At 36.8% G+C, this 19,287-nt stretch overlaps 1 protein-coding gene across 1 annotated transcript in view; it reads left to right on the forward strand.

Moving 5' to 3' along the window:
* The window catches only part of LOC149540434 (serine/threonine-protein kinase PBL27-like), an 86,475-nt gene that overhangs the window by 39,089 nt on the left and 28,099 nt on the right, over window positions 1–19,287 (forward strand). Inside the window, exon 2 of the mRNA XM_089801542.1 lies at window positions 18,996–19,192. Within this exon, the coding sequence (XP_089657668.1) occupies window positions 18,996–19,192 (197 nt within the window). The remainder of the gene's footprint in view (window positions 1–18,995; window positions 19,193–19,287) is intronic.

The raw sequence follows: 19,287 nt of genomic DNA on the forward strand, positions 1-19,287 counted from the left end.
TCTTGGATGCTCATTATAGGGTAAAAAAGGCACTTTCTTGGGGAATTTGAGAAGGGGGAAAAATGCCTTGAGTTGGGAAATTTCCCCTTAGTGGCAAATGCCCAGGAATTGGGAATTTGAAATTTCACTTAAAATCACCATTCCATACTTGTTGTTTTCATGCCTCTCAAAGCTCTCCCTTTTGAATTGGGACTTAGATTTAGGAACTTGGCTAACCTCTCACTCTCCCCAAACCCAAACTCTCACCAAGTCTTGAGACATGGAAATTGCTACTAGCTAAGACTCCTAAGAGCACCTACTTCTATGGCCAAAGCGAAAGGAGTGGGTCCCCATTTAAAACGAGGCCGTGACGATTAAAATCTTTTGCATCTTCAAATCATGAGCTTTCAACCTTGTGTTTTTTGCTGTTTGTGCTGTTGCAAATCGTGTGTTTTTTCAAATCTGCGCGTCACCTTTCTTGAGTCTATTTTTTGAGGGGTTTCAACTTGTGACAACTACATTCCTGGTTTTTTCGGCTCTCTTGAAGTTGTTTGCACACATTAATGGCTCATGTGAATAGATATTTGGTCTTTTTTGTTCCATGACCTTTAGAAAAAGAATGACCCCCTGAAACACATTTTTTTGCATCTTACCTGCACAATGGGTGAGACAAATCTTTGTCTTATGTCTTTTTGTGTTCATTTTAGAGGGTTTTTGCAGGTATTTTTCTTCTACAAATATTTGCTTTTCAAAGCGAAACATTGCTTATAACTTTTGACTAGGGCTTTTCAAACCCTTTTGTGAAATCCTGTTTCATGACTAGGGTATGTTTTTTTTTGGCGTTTGTTATTTTATTGCAGCTAGCATATTCAATCTTTCTGAGAAGATTCGTAAATATTTTTGGGGTTTAAAAGAGTTTGAATTTTTGGAACAACTTAGAGTCTCTATGTCTATACTAATGGTTAGGAATTGCTTTTTTTAAATTTTTTATGTTGGGAGTTGTACAAGGAGACATTTATGCCTCAAAATTTGTGCCCACAACTTATCTCAATTTTTTGCTTAGGGCATTGGGATTTTTGCAATAGATTTCAAGATGAAGTATTTTGTCTCTATTTTCAGTGCCTTGGGAACCGGACACAATGGCATCAATCATTCTTGACAGTAGTATGAAGTTCAATGGAAAGAATTATAACACTTGGAAGCACCATATGCTAACTATTTTCGAATATTGTTGTCTTGACGCACATGCATGTCTACACGCCCTATCAATATTGGAAAGTTTTAGGACAAGTGTGATGAGAACAACATAGAAGCTATCATGTTCATCAAACTCTTTGTCATTGATGATTAGATACTGCAAGTGACTCTAGGCAAGTTTGTTGATGAGATCTAGAATCATTTGAAGGATCTCCACGAGTTGTTAGATAAGGGATGTGTGTTCTTTCTTAAGAACATGCTCTTGTTGATTATGATGGATTAGTGAGCATTTTTGTAGGATCTTTTGACAAAAATCAAGGACATCCATGATCAGCTTGAGGGTTGGAAGAAAAACGGAGGAAGAAGATATGGTGATTATTATTTTGAAGAGTTTGCCAAAATCCTATGAGTATTTTATAGAAACAATCCACTTTACGTTAATGAATGTTAGTTTGATGTTTCCACATCTCTTAAACAAGCTTCTACAATAAGATCATTGGAAACAACAATTTGGGAGTAGTGCTAGTTCAACTTCCCCACAGAAAGCATTCTTTGCAAAATCTTTTGAGCATTTTTTTAGGATCTTTTGACAAAAATCAAGGACATCCATGATCAGCTTGAGGATTGGAAGAAAAATGGAGGAGGAAGATATGTTGGTTATTATTTTGAAGAGTTTGCCAAAATCCTATGAGTATTTATAGAAACAATCCACTTTACTTTAATGAATGTTAGTTTGATGTTTCCACATCTCTTAAACAAGTTTCTACAGTAAAATCGTTGGAAACAACAATTTGGGAGTAGTGCTAGTTCAACTTCCCCACAAAAAGCATTCTTTGCAAAATCTTTTGTTAAGAGCAAAGGGACGACTTAATCTTCTTAGCTGAAAGGCTCTGGTTCTTTCTTCTCATAATGGAAGAAGAAAAAGAATGCTCAGTGTAATTAATCGCTATAAGTATGGTCACACAAAGGTTGACTATTGGCTTCAGTTGGCTTTTGAGCAAAAGTAGGGAGGATCTTAACTCGAGGCTAATGTTGCAAAGCATTCTAATTAGAAAGAATCTGCTTTCTATTGCCTTCATGGCCAAAAGAATTGTAGACTTAGTGAAGTCTTTTGCTTGCTACATAGATTTAGGGGCTTCATGACATTTTACTCATTGTTGGGATTGATTCACAAAACTCGATTCATTCTCTGATTTAGTGATCTTTGGAGGAGAGCAATATGTAGTTATCAGTAAAGGCATTTTGTAGATTCACTCTAGAGGGAGAAATGTAATATTTCTTAATGTATACCTTTTTAAGCCATGGAACTTAATCTTCTCTCGATCGGCTAGATTATGAGCTGTTCTTTGCAATTGGATATTGTTTTCAGCTTGAACACCTGTAACATTGTTGATATGGAGACTTGCACTACAATAGTTATAGGACTTGTGGATCATGGTCTTTATAGGCTTGCTGATTGTGGTATTCTTAGGATCACACCATCGCAGCTAGGAGTTCTTCCATCAGCAGACTTTGGTATCAATGTTATGGGCACTTGAATGTACTCTCTCTCTTAGTTATCCTGGGAGGGTTTTGTTGCTGATCTACTTGATATTCAAGCTCAAAATTGTGTAGTTTGTGGAGCCTGTCAATTTGGGTTTAGGCATTTTTTATTATTTGTTAATGATTTTAGGGGAAAAATGAGGGTGTTTTTTCTTAAGAAAAAATCAGCCTGTTCAATACATTTTAGTAGTATAAGGCCTACATGAGAATGAGTGAACTTCTCAAACTATTTTTGTAAGTTGGGGGGGGGGGGGGGGGGGTGGTTGTTAATCTAGCTTATCTACTTTTTGTGCTCAACATGTCATTAAGCCCTGACTCACCACACCATACACCTCTAAGTGGAATGGTGTTATTGGATGTAGTAATCATACCATTATTGAAATGGCTTGTTCTATGATGGAACATAGAAATGTTCATAATAAATATTGGGCGGAAGCAATTTATATTGCAGTCTATCTTTAGAATTGGTCATCTACACAAGCTATTAAGAAGATGACTCTTGAAGAAGCTTGGCTAGTTCACAAGCCTAAGGTGGACCATTTGCAAGTCTTCGGTTCTACAACTCATGTATGAATTTTAGAAACCAAGTGTGCCAAGTTGGACTTAGAGAGTTGAAAACTTATGATTTTTGGTTAGAGCGACAATCAGAAGGCATACAGGTTGACTGATGTGTAGATAGGTTGTCTCATTCAGTTGTGATGTTGTGTTTGATGAGATTGCTGATCTATGTCTTTCTACTGCCAATCTTAAGGATCAACCTTTAAGGTTTCTAATGTAGGTGTTAGTCTTCCTCTTGGTTCTTATAGGTGTAGGAGTCTACCTTTAGTTATACAACACCACCTGATTTTCCTCAGAATCTACATACAAATGATTTTGTTCTATTTCTTCTAGGAGATAGTCTCTCTGTCGTGCTTATTGTTGGTATTGCTACCCTTTGACCGAAGTGGTGGACCAAGACTGTAGTAGATCTTCATGATGATGAGCTCATTAAGGTTTAAATCAATTCACAGAAAGAGCAAGCAATAAAACACAACCAATTTTGCTCTTTTGACCAACATCCACAACATCTATAAGCCCCAAATATATTTAGAGGGTAAGGACCTTTCTCAAGTGAGGAAAGGCTATGAAGGCATAATACCATAGTCTCTTGAATAATCACACTTGGGTTCTTTTTGGTCTTCCTTCTAGGAAGAAACCTATTAGTTGTAACTGTGTTTATAAGGTCAAGTATCATGCAAACGATACGTTGGATAAATGCAAGGTCAATTTGGTAGTTGGGGATTCACACAATGGGAGGGTGTTGATTATAAGGAGACTTTTTCTCCTACTGCCAAGTTGTGGACAATTCCTTTTCTTACCATTGCAACCCAATATGGCTGGAAACTCCATTAGATGGACATTAAGAGTGCCTTCCTCAATGATGAGTTGGAGGAAGAAGTCTACATGACACGACCTCCTGATTTCTATGTTGTTGGCAAAGAACATCAAGAATGTAGATTTGTGAAAGCACGCTATGGGCTGAAACAACCTCCTCGAGCATGATACCTTAAGATTGATCAAATATTTATTTGATTGTGGCTTTTAGTGCAACCCTTCTGTTGGTGTTTAAAACTATAGGTTTCAAAAACCCAATGATGAGAATAAAATACATCTAGGGGCAGCTAATTCCTATGTTCAACATACCTATTTAGACATCGGGGCCAACCTAGGCGGGTAAACCTCAGATTCGTTCATATGGTACCAATAGATCGAAACCCCAATTTTTCTATACTTAGGCAAACAACTGTTGACACAAAAGTTTGCACCCTTGCTTGAGGTATGACCCTCAAGCAACCTTGTGTAACATGGAAATGACCTCCAAGTGTGGGACTTGCGCTCTGAGGTCGAATCTCCAGAGAAGGCTGACTTCCTTAGAATCAAGATGTACTTAACTACTCTTTGTAGGAAAAGGGAGAAGGAGATGGAGGAAATCAGACTAGCTAGTCTAATCTAAAGGGGGTGATGCACCTAGATTGAATGGTCACAACTTTGTCTACAACTGCACAAAACATCAATGAAAACCCAAAATACACTAGACTTAACTTCAGTCTATTCCCCAAAGCAACATGCAGGTTTGAAACTGATGAAACGTTGAAAGGAAAGATAAAATTCACTTATGCAACGATTGCCAACAGATTGAACACAACATGTAAACTTAGGAAGATAGAAAGAAAACATTTAGTACAAGGCATATACATGCACTAGACAGCAAAATGGCAAGAGAAGGTAAGGAACATAGATTTCATTAATGAAAAGCAAAGTTGCAGAGCATAATGTTGCTGCAACATACATGCAAAGAAGAACCCTTTACAAATATTTACAATTGCCTTTTATATAGTTCAGGAATAAATTTGATATTACGTTGAGTTCAAACTCTAACTAGGTAGAGTTGAGATTGTAGAGGAGCAATAATTGGTGTGTAGAGGAAATCATGATCAGGTGCACGTCCCCATACAGGAGATCAAATATTTTACGTGCAAATCTGGCCTGGAAGACATAGAATCGGTGGCCATAATCATTTTGATTGGGTAGGTGGATAAGCAAGCGGCGAGAGGAAGAAAATTGCATCTACCAAGCATGGGGAATACTCAAGAAAGTGGCTATAAGTAATTGATAACTTGTTCACCATTTAAGTGCTGCTTCTCTTTGTTCTCAACATGCCAAGTCAGCCATGTCATCAAGTCAAATGGAGTCAACCATCTAACATTGCCACGTGGCCCAATACCTCTCAGCATTTTGCCATCTCGCCTAGCTTTCTATTTTTACGTTGACCTGTGCCATTGCCATTGTTCACGGCTTTGTAGTCTAAATTTCTCTTTAATTGTTTAGCCTTGCTAAATTGCAACTGCCCTTGTTTATGCTTGATCGTTGCATTGTAGCTTGAAATCATGTTGGCTCCTTAACTGTTGCGTCCCTATGACATCATGAAATTGGCTGTTCACACCGTCATTGCGGTTTAGACCTAATAGTCTTCTAATAGCGCGATGATGCGACATCAACTTGCCTTGGTTGCAACTTTGCAACTTAGAATTGAGGTTGGCACCAAATGCTTGTGACACTGCGACTATTGAGAACTTAACTCTGCTTGCATCGCCTTTCGAATAGTCACGACCCAAATCTTGATTGCAACTTGACACCTTTGACCATGTGAAGGCAACCTTCTAACCGTTGATTGCCTAGTCGCGACTTAAGACTTTAACTTTGATGTTAACCTTGCGAACACTTGCACAACATGGAATTAAACCATGGTCAACTTTTGACTCCATGTGACAATGTGAACAAAGGGGATCGCCACTTTGCAGCTTTGACCCATGGTTAATCTTCTGCGATGATGCACTGAACTAAGTTTGACTGTAACAATTGACTATCACACGGTCGCAACTTAAAACTTTGAAGCTCATCTATGGAATGTATCAATTGAGATAAGCAACCTTTATTCGCGGAAAATTCTTGACCCTTGCAACGATGCGAACAAGAGGTATATGCAAGGGTCCACTAAGATAGGTGTCAATTCATTGCATGCTCGCAACTCAAACCTTGAGTTTAGCATGTAACCCCGCGATCACGCGACCTGAGCATTTTGTTGCTTCACAGCTTGAACCATGGTTACTCTAAATCTCCTACGATGATGCAACACCTTTCGCAACCTTGCTACCTGCATTTGAATGTTAATCTTTTATCTCGCGAAGTTGTGTAGACTGTTGGGATAATCGTTTCGCACATTTGCGACCCATCATACGGCTAAGTCACAAATTGGAGCGACCGAGCAATAGAAAGGTAGTCGCATGATCGTGACTTGAAATCTTCATAAGGATATAGCATGCAAATATGAAAAGATTCAAGACTTAGGAATAAAAGAGAATAGTCAAGGATTTTTTTGTATTCCTATTAGGCTTGCGTGGCAAGTAATAATTAGTCAATGAATGTGGATCAAGGCTGCCACCCTGGCTTTCATGGAATTGGTCAACGTTTGGAAAACAGGGGGGGGCAAAATGGTCAACAACATAGACATGGAATAGCTAATAACATGACCTATGAACTTGACAAGCTAATTGCGGGTAAATCCTTTTAGCTCTTCAACATAAAAGGGAAAATACTTTGATTAATGTGTTGATTATCAGCAAAACCAAGGTATGAACAACAAACATATAGATCTTGTAGCTGATCAGTGCCTTATCTATTGGGCAATTCTACAAATTATTAACACACATCCTTGAAAATTATTAATATATCTCATATATCAAGACTCCAGATCTATCCTATCACTTTGTGAATCAAACATCTGAATCTCATACTCGAACTATCCTTTCATGAAATCTGCAATCCAGTCAAATACATCAAGCATTTACTTGGCTCTTTGTTTCAACAACAAAACATATCAAGACATACAACTTTAAGGAGTTGCCATTGGGTTTAAGCTCTTTGTTCGTAAATGACAAAACATTACAGACAACACGAATAGGAGACAAGAATCAGATTGAAGAGAAACTTGTTGTTGCACTTTATTCATTTCCTTGAAACAAGTACATAAAGGGTGTATGAAAATGACTCATAAAACAACTGAATAGATTAGGACTATCTATGTAATTTCACTAACTGCTGTTCATTACAAAATAGAAATGCTGAAGAATGGTGGAATCATAGCGTTGGAAACTTTCCAAAAGATTGGAACCAACCCTAAAGAAAGAGGAGAAAAGATTATAAAGAATGGAAGAAATCCCGAATCTGCTATGCTGCTGCCATTTGTCCACTTGAAGAACTTCCACCCGCTGATGAAAACTTCTCTTTACTCTCTTCCTGTAACTGAAAATCAAATCCCATCATTCTGTTTGAAAATATCCTCAATAATGCCATTAGAATGACAATCATATAACTGACTTGAAAGGGAAACAAAACAACCAGTAAAACTCATGCCATATGGTTTTTAGAGGCAAAAATAACACTTTAAGAACATTTTTTCCCCAAGTCTGGAGCCAACAAACTTCCCTGTCTACTTCTTAATTGATTCTGAAGCTTAATGATGAAAAACACTAATTCTGTTGAGAATGCCCCAGAATTTATAAAACTGCCTATAACTTCTGCCATTGAAGACCTATACACATTTTGATTGCAAAAACGGAAAATTCATCTTCTGCCCTTTCCAACGGTATATTGCACTCCATATTTCGGATTAAAATGGCCCCTTTGGTGCTCATTTGAAAATTCTAGGCTTTTGGCCATGTTCATAGCATTTAAAAGGATGAAAAATTTAAAAAATCATATAATTTTGACTTTACAATATTTCAAATTTATTTAAATCTTTCATATCTCACATAGAATGCACGTATAACTTGTTTGAAAGAATTTTCAATATTTTAATACTTGGAATTTCATGTTCTCATTTTTTATCTTGGTCAAACCTCTTGTTGACCTCCAATTGGGCGCCACGTGTCATCTCCTTACTAGCTGGATTTGCCACCTCACCCACTACATCACTTGTCCTCGCCACATGTTAGCTTCTCACAACTTCGCGTCTTTAACCCTTAACCATTCTTTAACCCGAGTGATCATGCGATAAGCCATTTTCGCACCATCGGAGCCCTTTTCCCTGACCTCGGGTTAACCGTAGCGACCATGCGAAATGGGTTACCTTAAGCTGTTTTGTAACTTCTTACCACTTTTCTTAACTGCTATGTTTGGTTTACAATGTTGCGCTTCCCTTTAATCACCACTTCGCAACCTTATTTCTTCATTGACTGCATGGGCTTGCAAAACTGTGATCACTTATTTTAAAGCTTTATCGCTCCTTTGCAAGTGTTTAACGTTTCAATTTCTCAACCGTTGTGATCTTGCAATGACCATCAAACTGACCTTTTCGCAACATCTTAGCAGTTTAGGGCTTAGCATCTCCATTGCTTGCGATGTTGCAAAGACCTTCATTCTAACCTCATCACGACTTCGCAACCGCTAGACACAAAGCTTGTTTTAATTGTGCGATGTTGCACTAGCCTTTGTTTTAACTATTGTTGTCAGTTTCGTGGCTTCGTAACCTTAAACCTTAATTTGCACTTTAACCCTACGAGAGTGCGATTTATAAGCTTTCACCACTTCGCTACTCTGACCTCAAGTTAACCATAACTGCCTGTGAAGATGTGATAGTTCAAATTTTGACTGCACGGTGCTTTTTCGCGGCTTCTCAACTTAGAAATATTAACTGTGTTGCCACTTGCGAAGTTGCGCGAGTACTCAACTTTAACTGTTTTGATTATATTTCGCAGCCTCGCAACTCAAACTGTCACTGTAACTCAAACACTCGTGACGATGCAATAACTATTTCCTTTAACTATCAAATGCTCCTCGCAGTCTCGCAACTCAAAAACTTTGCTCATGGCTTAACTGTGCGAAGCTACGATATGCTGACTTATGTTGTTTTGGCGCTTTATCGCTACTTCGCAACCTGAAATGTACTCAATGCTTTTTCACTCGCGACGTTGCGATACCCTTTTAAAATTAAAAGTTTTCCTTCATCGCAACCTTGCAACTTAAATCCTTAACTCATCTCTTAACCCTGCGAAGCCACAATCACATGCTTTCGCTGCTTTGCCACCTTAACCTGGGTTACTCTTAACCACGTGCAAGCTTCGATGGCCATCAAACTTGACCACCATGGTTATCTCTTGCACCATTGCAACTTAAAATTTTCAAGCTAGAATCCTGTTGCGATCATGCGATCTCCATTGAATCGCTCCTTTGCAACCTTAACTTTGCAGTTATGATTAAACCTTTCGATATCATGATGAGCCTCTGACTAATTGCTTCGCATCCTCGCTGTTGCTAAAACAATTAGAATTCAAAATGGGGCGATGTTGCGACCAAGGCAACTTCGCAACTTAAAACATTATAGAGGTACAACCATTTTAATATGAAAAATAGCCAAGGAACCTAGGGATATGAAAAATTAAACAAATAACCATGGTTTTGGTGTATCCGTATTTCGCGCTTGCATGTCAATTTATGAATAATTTATCAGATTTACAGGACATGACTATTTTCTAGGGTGTTTTCATGAGGATGGCAACACTTTTAGAAACCTTAAGCAACTGAATCACAATTTCTTCCTGATTTTCCCAAGGTATTTCAAAATTTTTGGTTGGGTGAAAAATCAGGCCAACACCTTCCAACAATATTATGTATGTCAAACACTTTGGTGATGATTTTCTTTTTCTTGTTGTCTATGTTGATGACATGATCATCACTGACACTTTAACACATTTGATTGCAACAATGAAACAAGATTTGTGCCAGATTTCTTACATGGTTGATTGGGGCCTTCTCCATTATTGTTTATTGCTTGGGTATTGAGGTTTGGCAGACAACTAGTTGCATTTTTATCTCTCAGTCTACATATGTTTGGGACATTGTAAACTTTCCCCTACACCTATGGAGAAGGGGATAAAGTTATCAATCAAATCTGATTCGCTTACATTTAATGACACAACATTCAAGCAACAAGTGGGCAGCCCCATCAGTCTCATCACCAAGACCACATCTTAGTTTTGCGGTGAGCTACATTTCGGGCCTGTTTGGTTGCAGGCACAGGAGTTGAAAATCAGAATAGAAAATGGGTATAGGAATGGAAATGGGGAATGGGAATGGAAAGTGACAATTCCAATCTTGTTTGGTTCACCTGGAATTTGATTGGGAATATGTTAATCCCTTGTTTGGTTGTACAAACTTGAAATTGGAATAAGGTTAAGTTTATAAAAGCAATTGAACAATTTCTTTCAAAAGCTATCAAATCCTACTACTATGAGACCCAGATGATGAAACTCATCAAAACAACTGAAAGTTTAAATAAAATCCACCCTTGCAAATCTAGTCATTGTTGGGTGACTGAAATTTATGTTAGATCCGAAGACTTTCTCATTTTGCTGACTTCCTGACGATGAAATGTGCTACCAAAGATTTGATAGGTAGTTGAACAGTCCTTTAAAAATGATTTTGGGTTAATTCCAGCTGGAAGTGTTTAGCTATCAAAACATTCAACTCTTTGAACGCCCCTTCACAAACTAAATAAAGTTGACTCTTTGAATGCCCCTTCAGAAATAATCTGCAATTGCTTGGAATGAGTGCTGTGGATTTGGATCCATCTACCCTGCATCGTCTGTGGAAGATTCAATATGAATTTGGATTCCGTTCTTTTCCTGTCACTCTGTTGATTTGGGGATTTTTCTGCTTCGTCAAACCTAACAATTATTTTTATTCGCTCCTCAATCTGGCCGCTGCAGAGAGTGGGAAACAATTTAGAGCTCAGCAAAAAATTAAGATTAGGGATTTTCCAAGCTTCGTTAATGGTGGTTTCATTCTTACGTGCTCTTTGCCTGAAACTTCTGTGCTTTGTTGCTGATTGTTTTTTGAATGAGCAGGGAATGGGATTTTTTTCTTTCAATGGATTTTTTTCTTTCAATGGATTTTTTCTTCTTTTTGACTGAATTTAAACAAATTGAATTCTATTGAAACAGAACATTGCTGTGAAAAACTTGCATATTCAACCTTAGAAATGCAGAATTGACCAGAGAAAATGATGCATTATAAAATGAGAGGGAAAAAATGATTTAGGCTATAGCTCTTACGCGCTCAAAAAGGGCTCCAAAATTTCTTAAAATTTGGAAAATTATTATTGAGAATAGGAATGGCCTATTCCAATAACAAATATTTTTTGGAATGGACATATGCTCATTTTAGTGGTAAAATTGGAATATGTATGCCTATTCCCTATTCTGATTTGGGGTACCAAACAGAGAATACATTTCAATTTTTCTATTCCTATTCCAGCAACCAAACAGGCCATTCATGCTTTATTATATCCCCAAAAGCTGATCATTGGATTGCAGGAAAGTAGGTGTTCAGATATGTTAAGGGCACTTCAGGTTTTGGCATTCTGTATAGTAGGTGCAAGTATCCAAAGCTGATTGGCTGTACAGATTTAGATTGGGCTGGTTCAATGGATGGCAAAAAATCCACTTTTGGATATGTATTTAGTTTGGGCATAGCTGTAACATGGACCAACAAAAAACTGCAGACAATTGCTCTTTCATTAATTGAAGCTGAATATTGAGGAACAAATTACGGCATCATGTGAGTCAGTCTTACATGCAAATGTTATGAGGACCTTCTCCCTAGTATGGTGCTCAAACTGACCAAAAATCCAGTCTTCCATGAATGTACCAAGCATGTTGAGCTTCATTGTCATTACATTCGCAAGTTGGTAGAAGACAAATTTGTTCAATTGTGGTATATTCTGACAGAGGATCAGATTGTCGACATTCTCACCAAGCTGTTGAGACCAAATAAGTTTGTCAAATTTGGGGGCAACTTGGTGTAGTTGATAGATTGACCATTAAGGGATGATGTTATATATATATATATATATATATATATATATTTAATGGTCAATAATGTACCTAGTTAGTTTAGATAGTCTTTTTATTTTTAGAATTAAGTTTCTTCAATTTCAATTTTTCCAATGTAGTTGGTTATAACTGATTCTCATTTTGTATTTAATAGATATGGAATTACCCAACTCACTTTGCCTCAAAGAGTGAGGAGATCCTTGAAAAAGTTTTTGTCATGTCAAATATGTCCTAGATCTGATAACATGGTTGTTTGTGCTATACCCTAAACTTGTTGAAAATTGCCACCAAAAAACATCTTTTTTTAGATTTAAATGCACACTTTTCCGCTATGATTGATATAGTAAGAGGTGTTATCATGGTTTTTGCATTCATGTACAACATTCTTGTTTTCCTTTTCCTGTGTAGCCTCTAAGTAATCATAAGTAATATGTGTGAACCTGCACAACACTTTAATCAGATCAGCCCTGCCCCTTAAGAAGTGTGGCTTAGGGGGAATCTACACAAATGCAAACAATGAAAGATGGGTCCCGACTGTTAGGCTATGTTAGGTACCAATGAATAAATGCAATACAATACCTCACAAATGGAGAAAGGGAGAAAACCTAATGGGAAGAAACTCATCCTCAAAAGAGAGATGAAAAATACATAATATTCTTAAGGAAGAATGAGAAGGACAAAATCCCATGTGAGGAAAATGCCCTTCTCATAAGAGAGAATGAATAAGTCAAGTGGTCCCCTTCGAAGAAATATCTTGTGCCCGAAGCAAACTCACAATTAAGAGTGGGGAGATCCTCATATATGCCACCCCTCCCCTTGATATCTGCAGTAGCTTACTCTATAGAGTCTATGTGAATATGGGTATCATATGACTTGGTATCATAAGTTCCTGTACCCAAAATGAAAAAGTTTTTGTCATGTCAAATATGTCCCAGATCTGATAACATGGTTGTTTGTGTCATACCCTAAACTTGTTGAAAATTGCCACCAAAATACATCATTTTTTAGTTTTAAATGCACAATTTTCCGCTATGATTGATATAGTAAGCGGTGTTATCATGGTTTTTGCATTCATATACAACATTCTTGTTTTCCTTTTCCTGCGCAGCCTCTAAGTAATCATAAGTAATATGTGTGAACCTGCACAACACTTTAATCAGATCAGCCCTGCCCCTTAAGAAGTATGGCTTAGGGGGAATCTACACAAATACAAACAATGCAAGATGGGTCCCGACTGTTAGGCTATGTTAGATACCAATGAATAAATGCAATACGATACCTCACAAATGGAGAAAGGGAGAAAACCTAATGGGAAGAAACTCATCCTCAAAAGAGAGATGAAAAATACATAATATTCTCAAGGAAGAATGAGAAGGACAAAACCCCATGTGAGGAAAATGCCCTTCTCGTAAGAGAGAATGAATAATTCAAGTGGTCCCCTTTGAAGAAATATCTTGCACCCGAAGTGAACTCACAATTAAGGATACTTACTCACAGTGAAGGGTTTAGTGAAAATGTCTGCAACCTGCTCTACTACAGGACAATACTGCAACTCAATGATTTGCTCTTGTATCAACTCCCTAATATAGTGCATATGAATCTCAGTGTATTTGGTCCTCTGATGGTGAACTAGGTTCTTCGAGATCTGGATGACACTCTAATTGTTATAATGAAGGATAATGGGCCATGGAATGGTGAAGAGAATATTTTGAAGCCAAATACCCTTAGTAGTGAGATTAACAATCTCTCAATGCATAGCCTCAATTGAAAAAAGAGCAACATCATGGTAGTGCCAAATCCCATTAGTTTGGCTTCTCTTCAATAATGCATCTTAATAAGTTTCATAAACTCTAGTTGACAAACTTTGTTTGCCCATCTGTTTGAGGATAAGCAGCACTGAACTTTAACTTAGTCCCCATCTTTTCCCCTAAAAGTTCTCCAAAAGAGGCTAAAGAACTTGGTATCCCGTATTAGAGGTATTGGTTGTTGGAACACGATGCAATCAAAGAATTTCTGTAAAATATAACTTGGCCGCCCTTGTTGTATCACTAGTTTTCTTGCAAGCAATGAATGAGCCACCTTAGAGACCTATCAACAAGCACAAAAATGAAATCATTACCTCTGTGTGTTTGGAAACCCCAAAATAGAGTCTATGCTCAAATCTGCCCATGGTTCCATAGGGATTGGGAGTGGTATGTACAACCTTGTATTTTGTGTGTGTCCTTAGCGACTAGACAAATCCTACACCTGCTACATCTCTTTTCATCTTCAGCTAGTAGTATTTATCTTCTACTAAGGCTATTGTCTTATTCTTTCCAAAATATCCAGCCAAATCGTTGGTATTAAACTCTCTAATAATATTCTCTCATAGAGCCAACTGGAATGCATAACTGTTTTCCCTTGAAGAGATAGCCATCCTACATAAAATATTCAACTTGAATATGATTCATATTTCCAGTGACTGGATTCCTCAATCATTCCACAATCTCCCAAGAATCATTATTAGATTCTTACAAATTTTTGATTGCATCAAAGCCAACTCCTCATTTCCTATGGTGGTCAAAAGTACACACACCTGCTTAAGGCATTTGTGACTTGGTTCTGTTTTCTTGACTTGTGTTTAAGAAAATGTGCAGCCTTCACAAAAAAGATACCACTTTTGCATGCTTGCTATTCATTTTCTTTTGTGTGCTTATATATTTCCAATGCAATATGGTCTGTAAACGACTCAAACTCCTTGAGCACTAGATAATGCCTCCAATGTCTGAAAGCTTGTACACCTGCATAGGTACATCATTAGTTGAGTAATTCTTTCTCACACATTCAACCTTTCACTAAAACCGACTATGGGTTTACCTGCTTGACTAAGGACAGCACAATAAATCTCAATAGTAAAATGGTCCCTTTAAGGTAAATCACCCATGGGGAGAATAATGGTGAGGGCCTGCTTCCAACTGACTTGTTAAAATTTAAGAAGCGCTCCAAAAATATAGGAAATCATCTAAAATTCATAAAAATGCCAGGGGCAAATAAATGAAACCATCTTCACCTTTATTTACTTCTTAAGTAATCATTCATTGTGCATTGAGAAGTACAGAAATAGGTTTGTGGGTCCCACAGATGTTGATGCAATGAAAAGGGGTCATTACAATTTTCACTACTTTTTGATTTTGTAATTTTTCCATTTTTAAAAACAACTAGTTGAATTTGATTTACAATTTTAGTATGCCATGTTAATGCTGTATAAATAGAATGCTAAACATGTTTCTTATAACAAGTTTCACTTCCCCATTTGAGAACATCCTGAGGCATTTGTTTGAATTTTGTTGGGACTATATGTTAGATTTCAAGGGCCTTTAGCTTTGTTGGGTTTAAGGCAATCTGTCTTTACAGATGATTTTAAAACAGCCTTTTCAAAGGTGGCAAATTTAAGCCACTTCATTCCCCTTCCTCTCCTCTTTTGCCTAGTTTTCCAAAGTCCCTGATGCCAGCCACACTCCATGAAGTCCCTTCTTGTTATTAGCTTCTATCTCCTTTACTCTAATTTCATTTAAGGTTCCTAGACTTTTTCTAGATTTTGAGTTCTTTTTCTACCCTTCCTCTGGATGAAGTAGATTTATCAATCAAGGTGTTGGTTCTCAAAACCGCAGATTGGAATCCTATGAGCCTTGCCTGCTCAATGCTGGGATATCCAACCAGTAATGGCCCACTTGACGGGATTGATCGATGTGATCCAAATCCCTTGCATTTCTGGCTCTGCAAAACCAAGGCGGGTGTGCCTGATCTTGAACAAAACACTTAGATCCAAGACGCTTATAGTAGATTGATTAGAGTGTGATTGTATTGAAAGTTTTCCTAACGGCAAGAATTATAGAAAAATTTTAAACTTCAAAATTATGAATAAATAAATAAATGAGATAATGTTTTAAATAAAGAATGAATGCAACAAATGAATATATTAATTCCTCAATGGAAAGAAATGAAATAGTTGCCAGCATATGGATTATGAATCAAGAGTAATATAAAGACCAGTGCTTAATTAAATGGGCAATCAGAGTCAATATTATAAGTTGACACGTACAACTTTATAAAGATCAATGTATTTAAACTATAAACAATTTTAATAATTCAGATGCGACGAATCAATTATATAAACACAATTATTAGACTAGTCTAGGATGCACTTTAACTCCTGTGATATGGAGACAAACTAGACATAAATACATAAACAATTAAATATTTCACAATATCTATGTTTATCAAGTTTAAATTGCAATAATGACCCAGTGCACTTATCCAAATTTTAAAATGTTTATAAAAATTAAATAAAATATTTATAAAGGACACAACTTAATAATATTTCAACTCCGAAATTTAAAATAAATAATTACGCCATAAATAAAATCACAATAAAGACACTCCTTATAGATGATCCATCTATTGCAAATTTATCCGGATCGCACAAAATTCACCCAATAATTCAATCCACAGGCTTTGTTCAAGAATTCATTTCTTGGCCAATAGGAGAATATAGTACATCGTAAGTGCCTCGTAATATATAAAATTTTAAAATATGAATATGAATTGTATCTTATTCTCCATTTGTATTACATATTTATATATAATAAAAAGGTGTGAAATGAATGGGCACACCCCTTCACAACACCTAATTACAACCACCTTTATAAGGAATCCAAACAAATTATAATAATTAATTTAAAAGAGGCGGCTTGGAAGGTATAATGGATTTTCCAAAATTATTTGATGAACTAATGACAAATCTATGCTGCGGCCTTTGAACATATGAAATTTTGTTTTCTATTTCCTCGCGTGGTTCCAACCCGAGAATCTAGGCTGTGAACATCTGGACTCCATGGCAGATAGGGCAGCATGTTTTCAACAGACAAGAAATATCATAGATGTAATTTCCATCTTCCAAACTTGAAGTAAATATTTATGTATGCATCACATGTGCATAGATGGCATTGTTGGAGCCATATAGTGATTATTTAAATTTTAAAATATTCCCTGTATTAGATGCCGATGATCACCCTGCATCTATAATTGAATAAGATGACTTGATTCTGTGTAGGCTTCTCCTCATCTCGTGCTTGTTCTCTTTGATTCCATGGTGGGGCTTCTTTCTGCAATAAACATAGAACAACGTTAGAGGCCAATGACTGATGACAAATAATATTTTTCTCATGCTCGGAAGGCCTTGTGAGGTATTGAGACTTCTGATGGCACTCATATTTATGAGTCTGATTTTATTGGGCTCTTCAATTCCTCGGACTGTCTGGGCTGATTATTATGCGGTTACATCTCGCATGGCTTTTGGGCTTCCGCATACTCCAAATATCATATTTATCTTTCATTAAGATTCTATTTCTATTAAAATACACCTGCGGCAAACATGAAGTATTGTCAGAATCCATCACAATTTCTGGCATAGCTTCACTCATGACGTCATGGAGTCTCATGAATTTGGTCTTTCTTATTTTGTGCATTTATTTGTTGCTGTCTCTGCAAATTACAAATACTGGATTCATGCATAGTATGCAACCTTTGTCAAATTAGGTGATATGGAAAATACAGACCATGCAAATTATTTAATAATGATCATCACTTTGTCTTTAACACTCCACTGGCCCATGTATGTATAAAGAGTTGAATGTCTTCTTCTTCCACACATTTGTGATTATACTGCTTCACTGTTGTAAAGTAAGATATATTGCTGTAGCTATATCCTCATCAAATAATGAATTATGCTGCAGTCAAATCTGGATGTGTATCTTTTACTACTGAATCTGCAAGAATCAGGACACCTATTCACCCAGTCGAATATAATATTGACTATTCATTTTAATTTGAACTGAATACATCTGATATATGCTTAAAGGCAAACAGTATACTCATTTCCCAAAGTTTAGAACAATATACACATCCTCATCAATCAAGCATTGCCCAAATTGTCCAAATTCTTTATATGTTCTAGTTCTGATATTGAACATGCTACTTCATCAATCTGACCTATTCCAGGGATTGCTCTGAGATTGTTGATGCTGACTTATAACATTGATATTTATAAGTCCAATCTATGAGTTCTGTTGGTGTCTATGATGTACATCAATAAGTGCCCTGTTACCAGGAAGAATCATGGCTTTTCCCTCTTTTATCTCCTTTGTAACAGAACTATAAGGCTGTGGACGATTGCCACCAGTCTTGATACCATTCATAGACAACTCAGTTCATGCTAATTTCCAATTTTTGTATATCCTTGTGCATATTTGTATAAATGAAAGTCATTGAGTGGAGATTATAATTTGCAAAAATTTTATGCTCCATCACAAGGTTCTGTGGTATCTTTTCTTTTTGGGTGAGTTTTGTCAATCTTGACCTTTCTGTCCGTCTCTATTTTAGTATTTTCTATATTTGTAGCTGTTTGTTGCTGCCATCACATTTAATTTTCCTTGCATGATTGATTGTAGCTTCTATTGTTACAATTTTTTTTTTCTGGCTTTGTTAAGTCCTCCTTTACTCTGTGCTGATGTCATCTTGCCCTAGTTTGCTTCTTCCCCACTTCTGTTCTTTATATCATCTTTTTCTTGCCATTTTAAACTTTTGTTGTCACTTAAGATCTGCCTCCTACATATTAATTTTTTAATATAAGTTTATTAAAAATGGGTACACAAATTTGTTGCCTGATGTGATATACGGACATTCTTTGTTTTTAAATTACCGTTTTTTAGCATGATTTTAAATGAGTGGGATGCATATGGCTTTTATTGATGATGGATGGGTGTGTTAGTTCTTTCTTACAATTATTATTGCTCTGACAAAATGCAGAAAAAAAGCCAAGGATAACAGTTGATAATAAAAAGGAGGCATCTGTAAGTGCCAATGGTGGACCTCCTGCTCATATTGCTGCTCAGACGTTTTCCTTTCGGGAGCTTGCAGCAGCTACCAAGAATTTTAAACCTGATTGCCTTCTTGGTGAAGGAGGATTTGGACGTGTTTACAAGGGTCGTTTGGAGAGTGGCCAGGCAAGTTTTGGTAACTTATCTGGAGTGCTGGCTTTTTAACCATTGAATTTTTAGCAAGAATGCACACACATATTATGAGGAAGATGCCAGTGGCA

This window comes from Cupressus sempervirens, chromosome 9 (genome assembly GCF_028749045.1).
Source record: "Cupressus sempervirens isolate cs-2001-9-10 chromosome 9, ASM2874904v1, whole genome shotgun sequence".
NCBI lineage: Eukaryota > Viridiplantae > Streptophyta > Pinopsida > Cupressales > Cupressaceae > Cupressus > Cupressus sempervirens.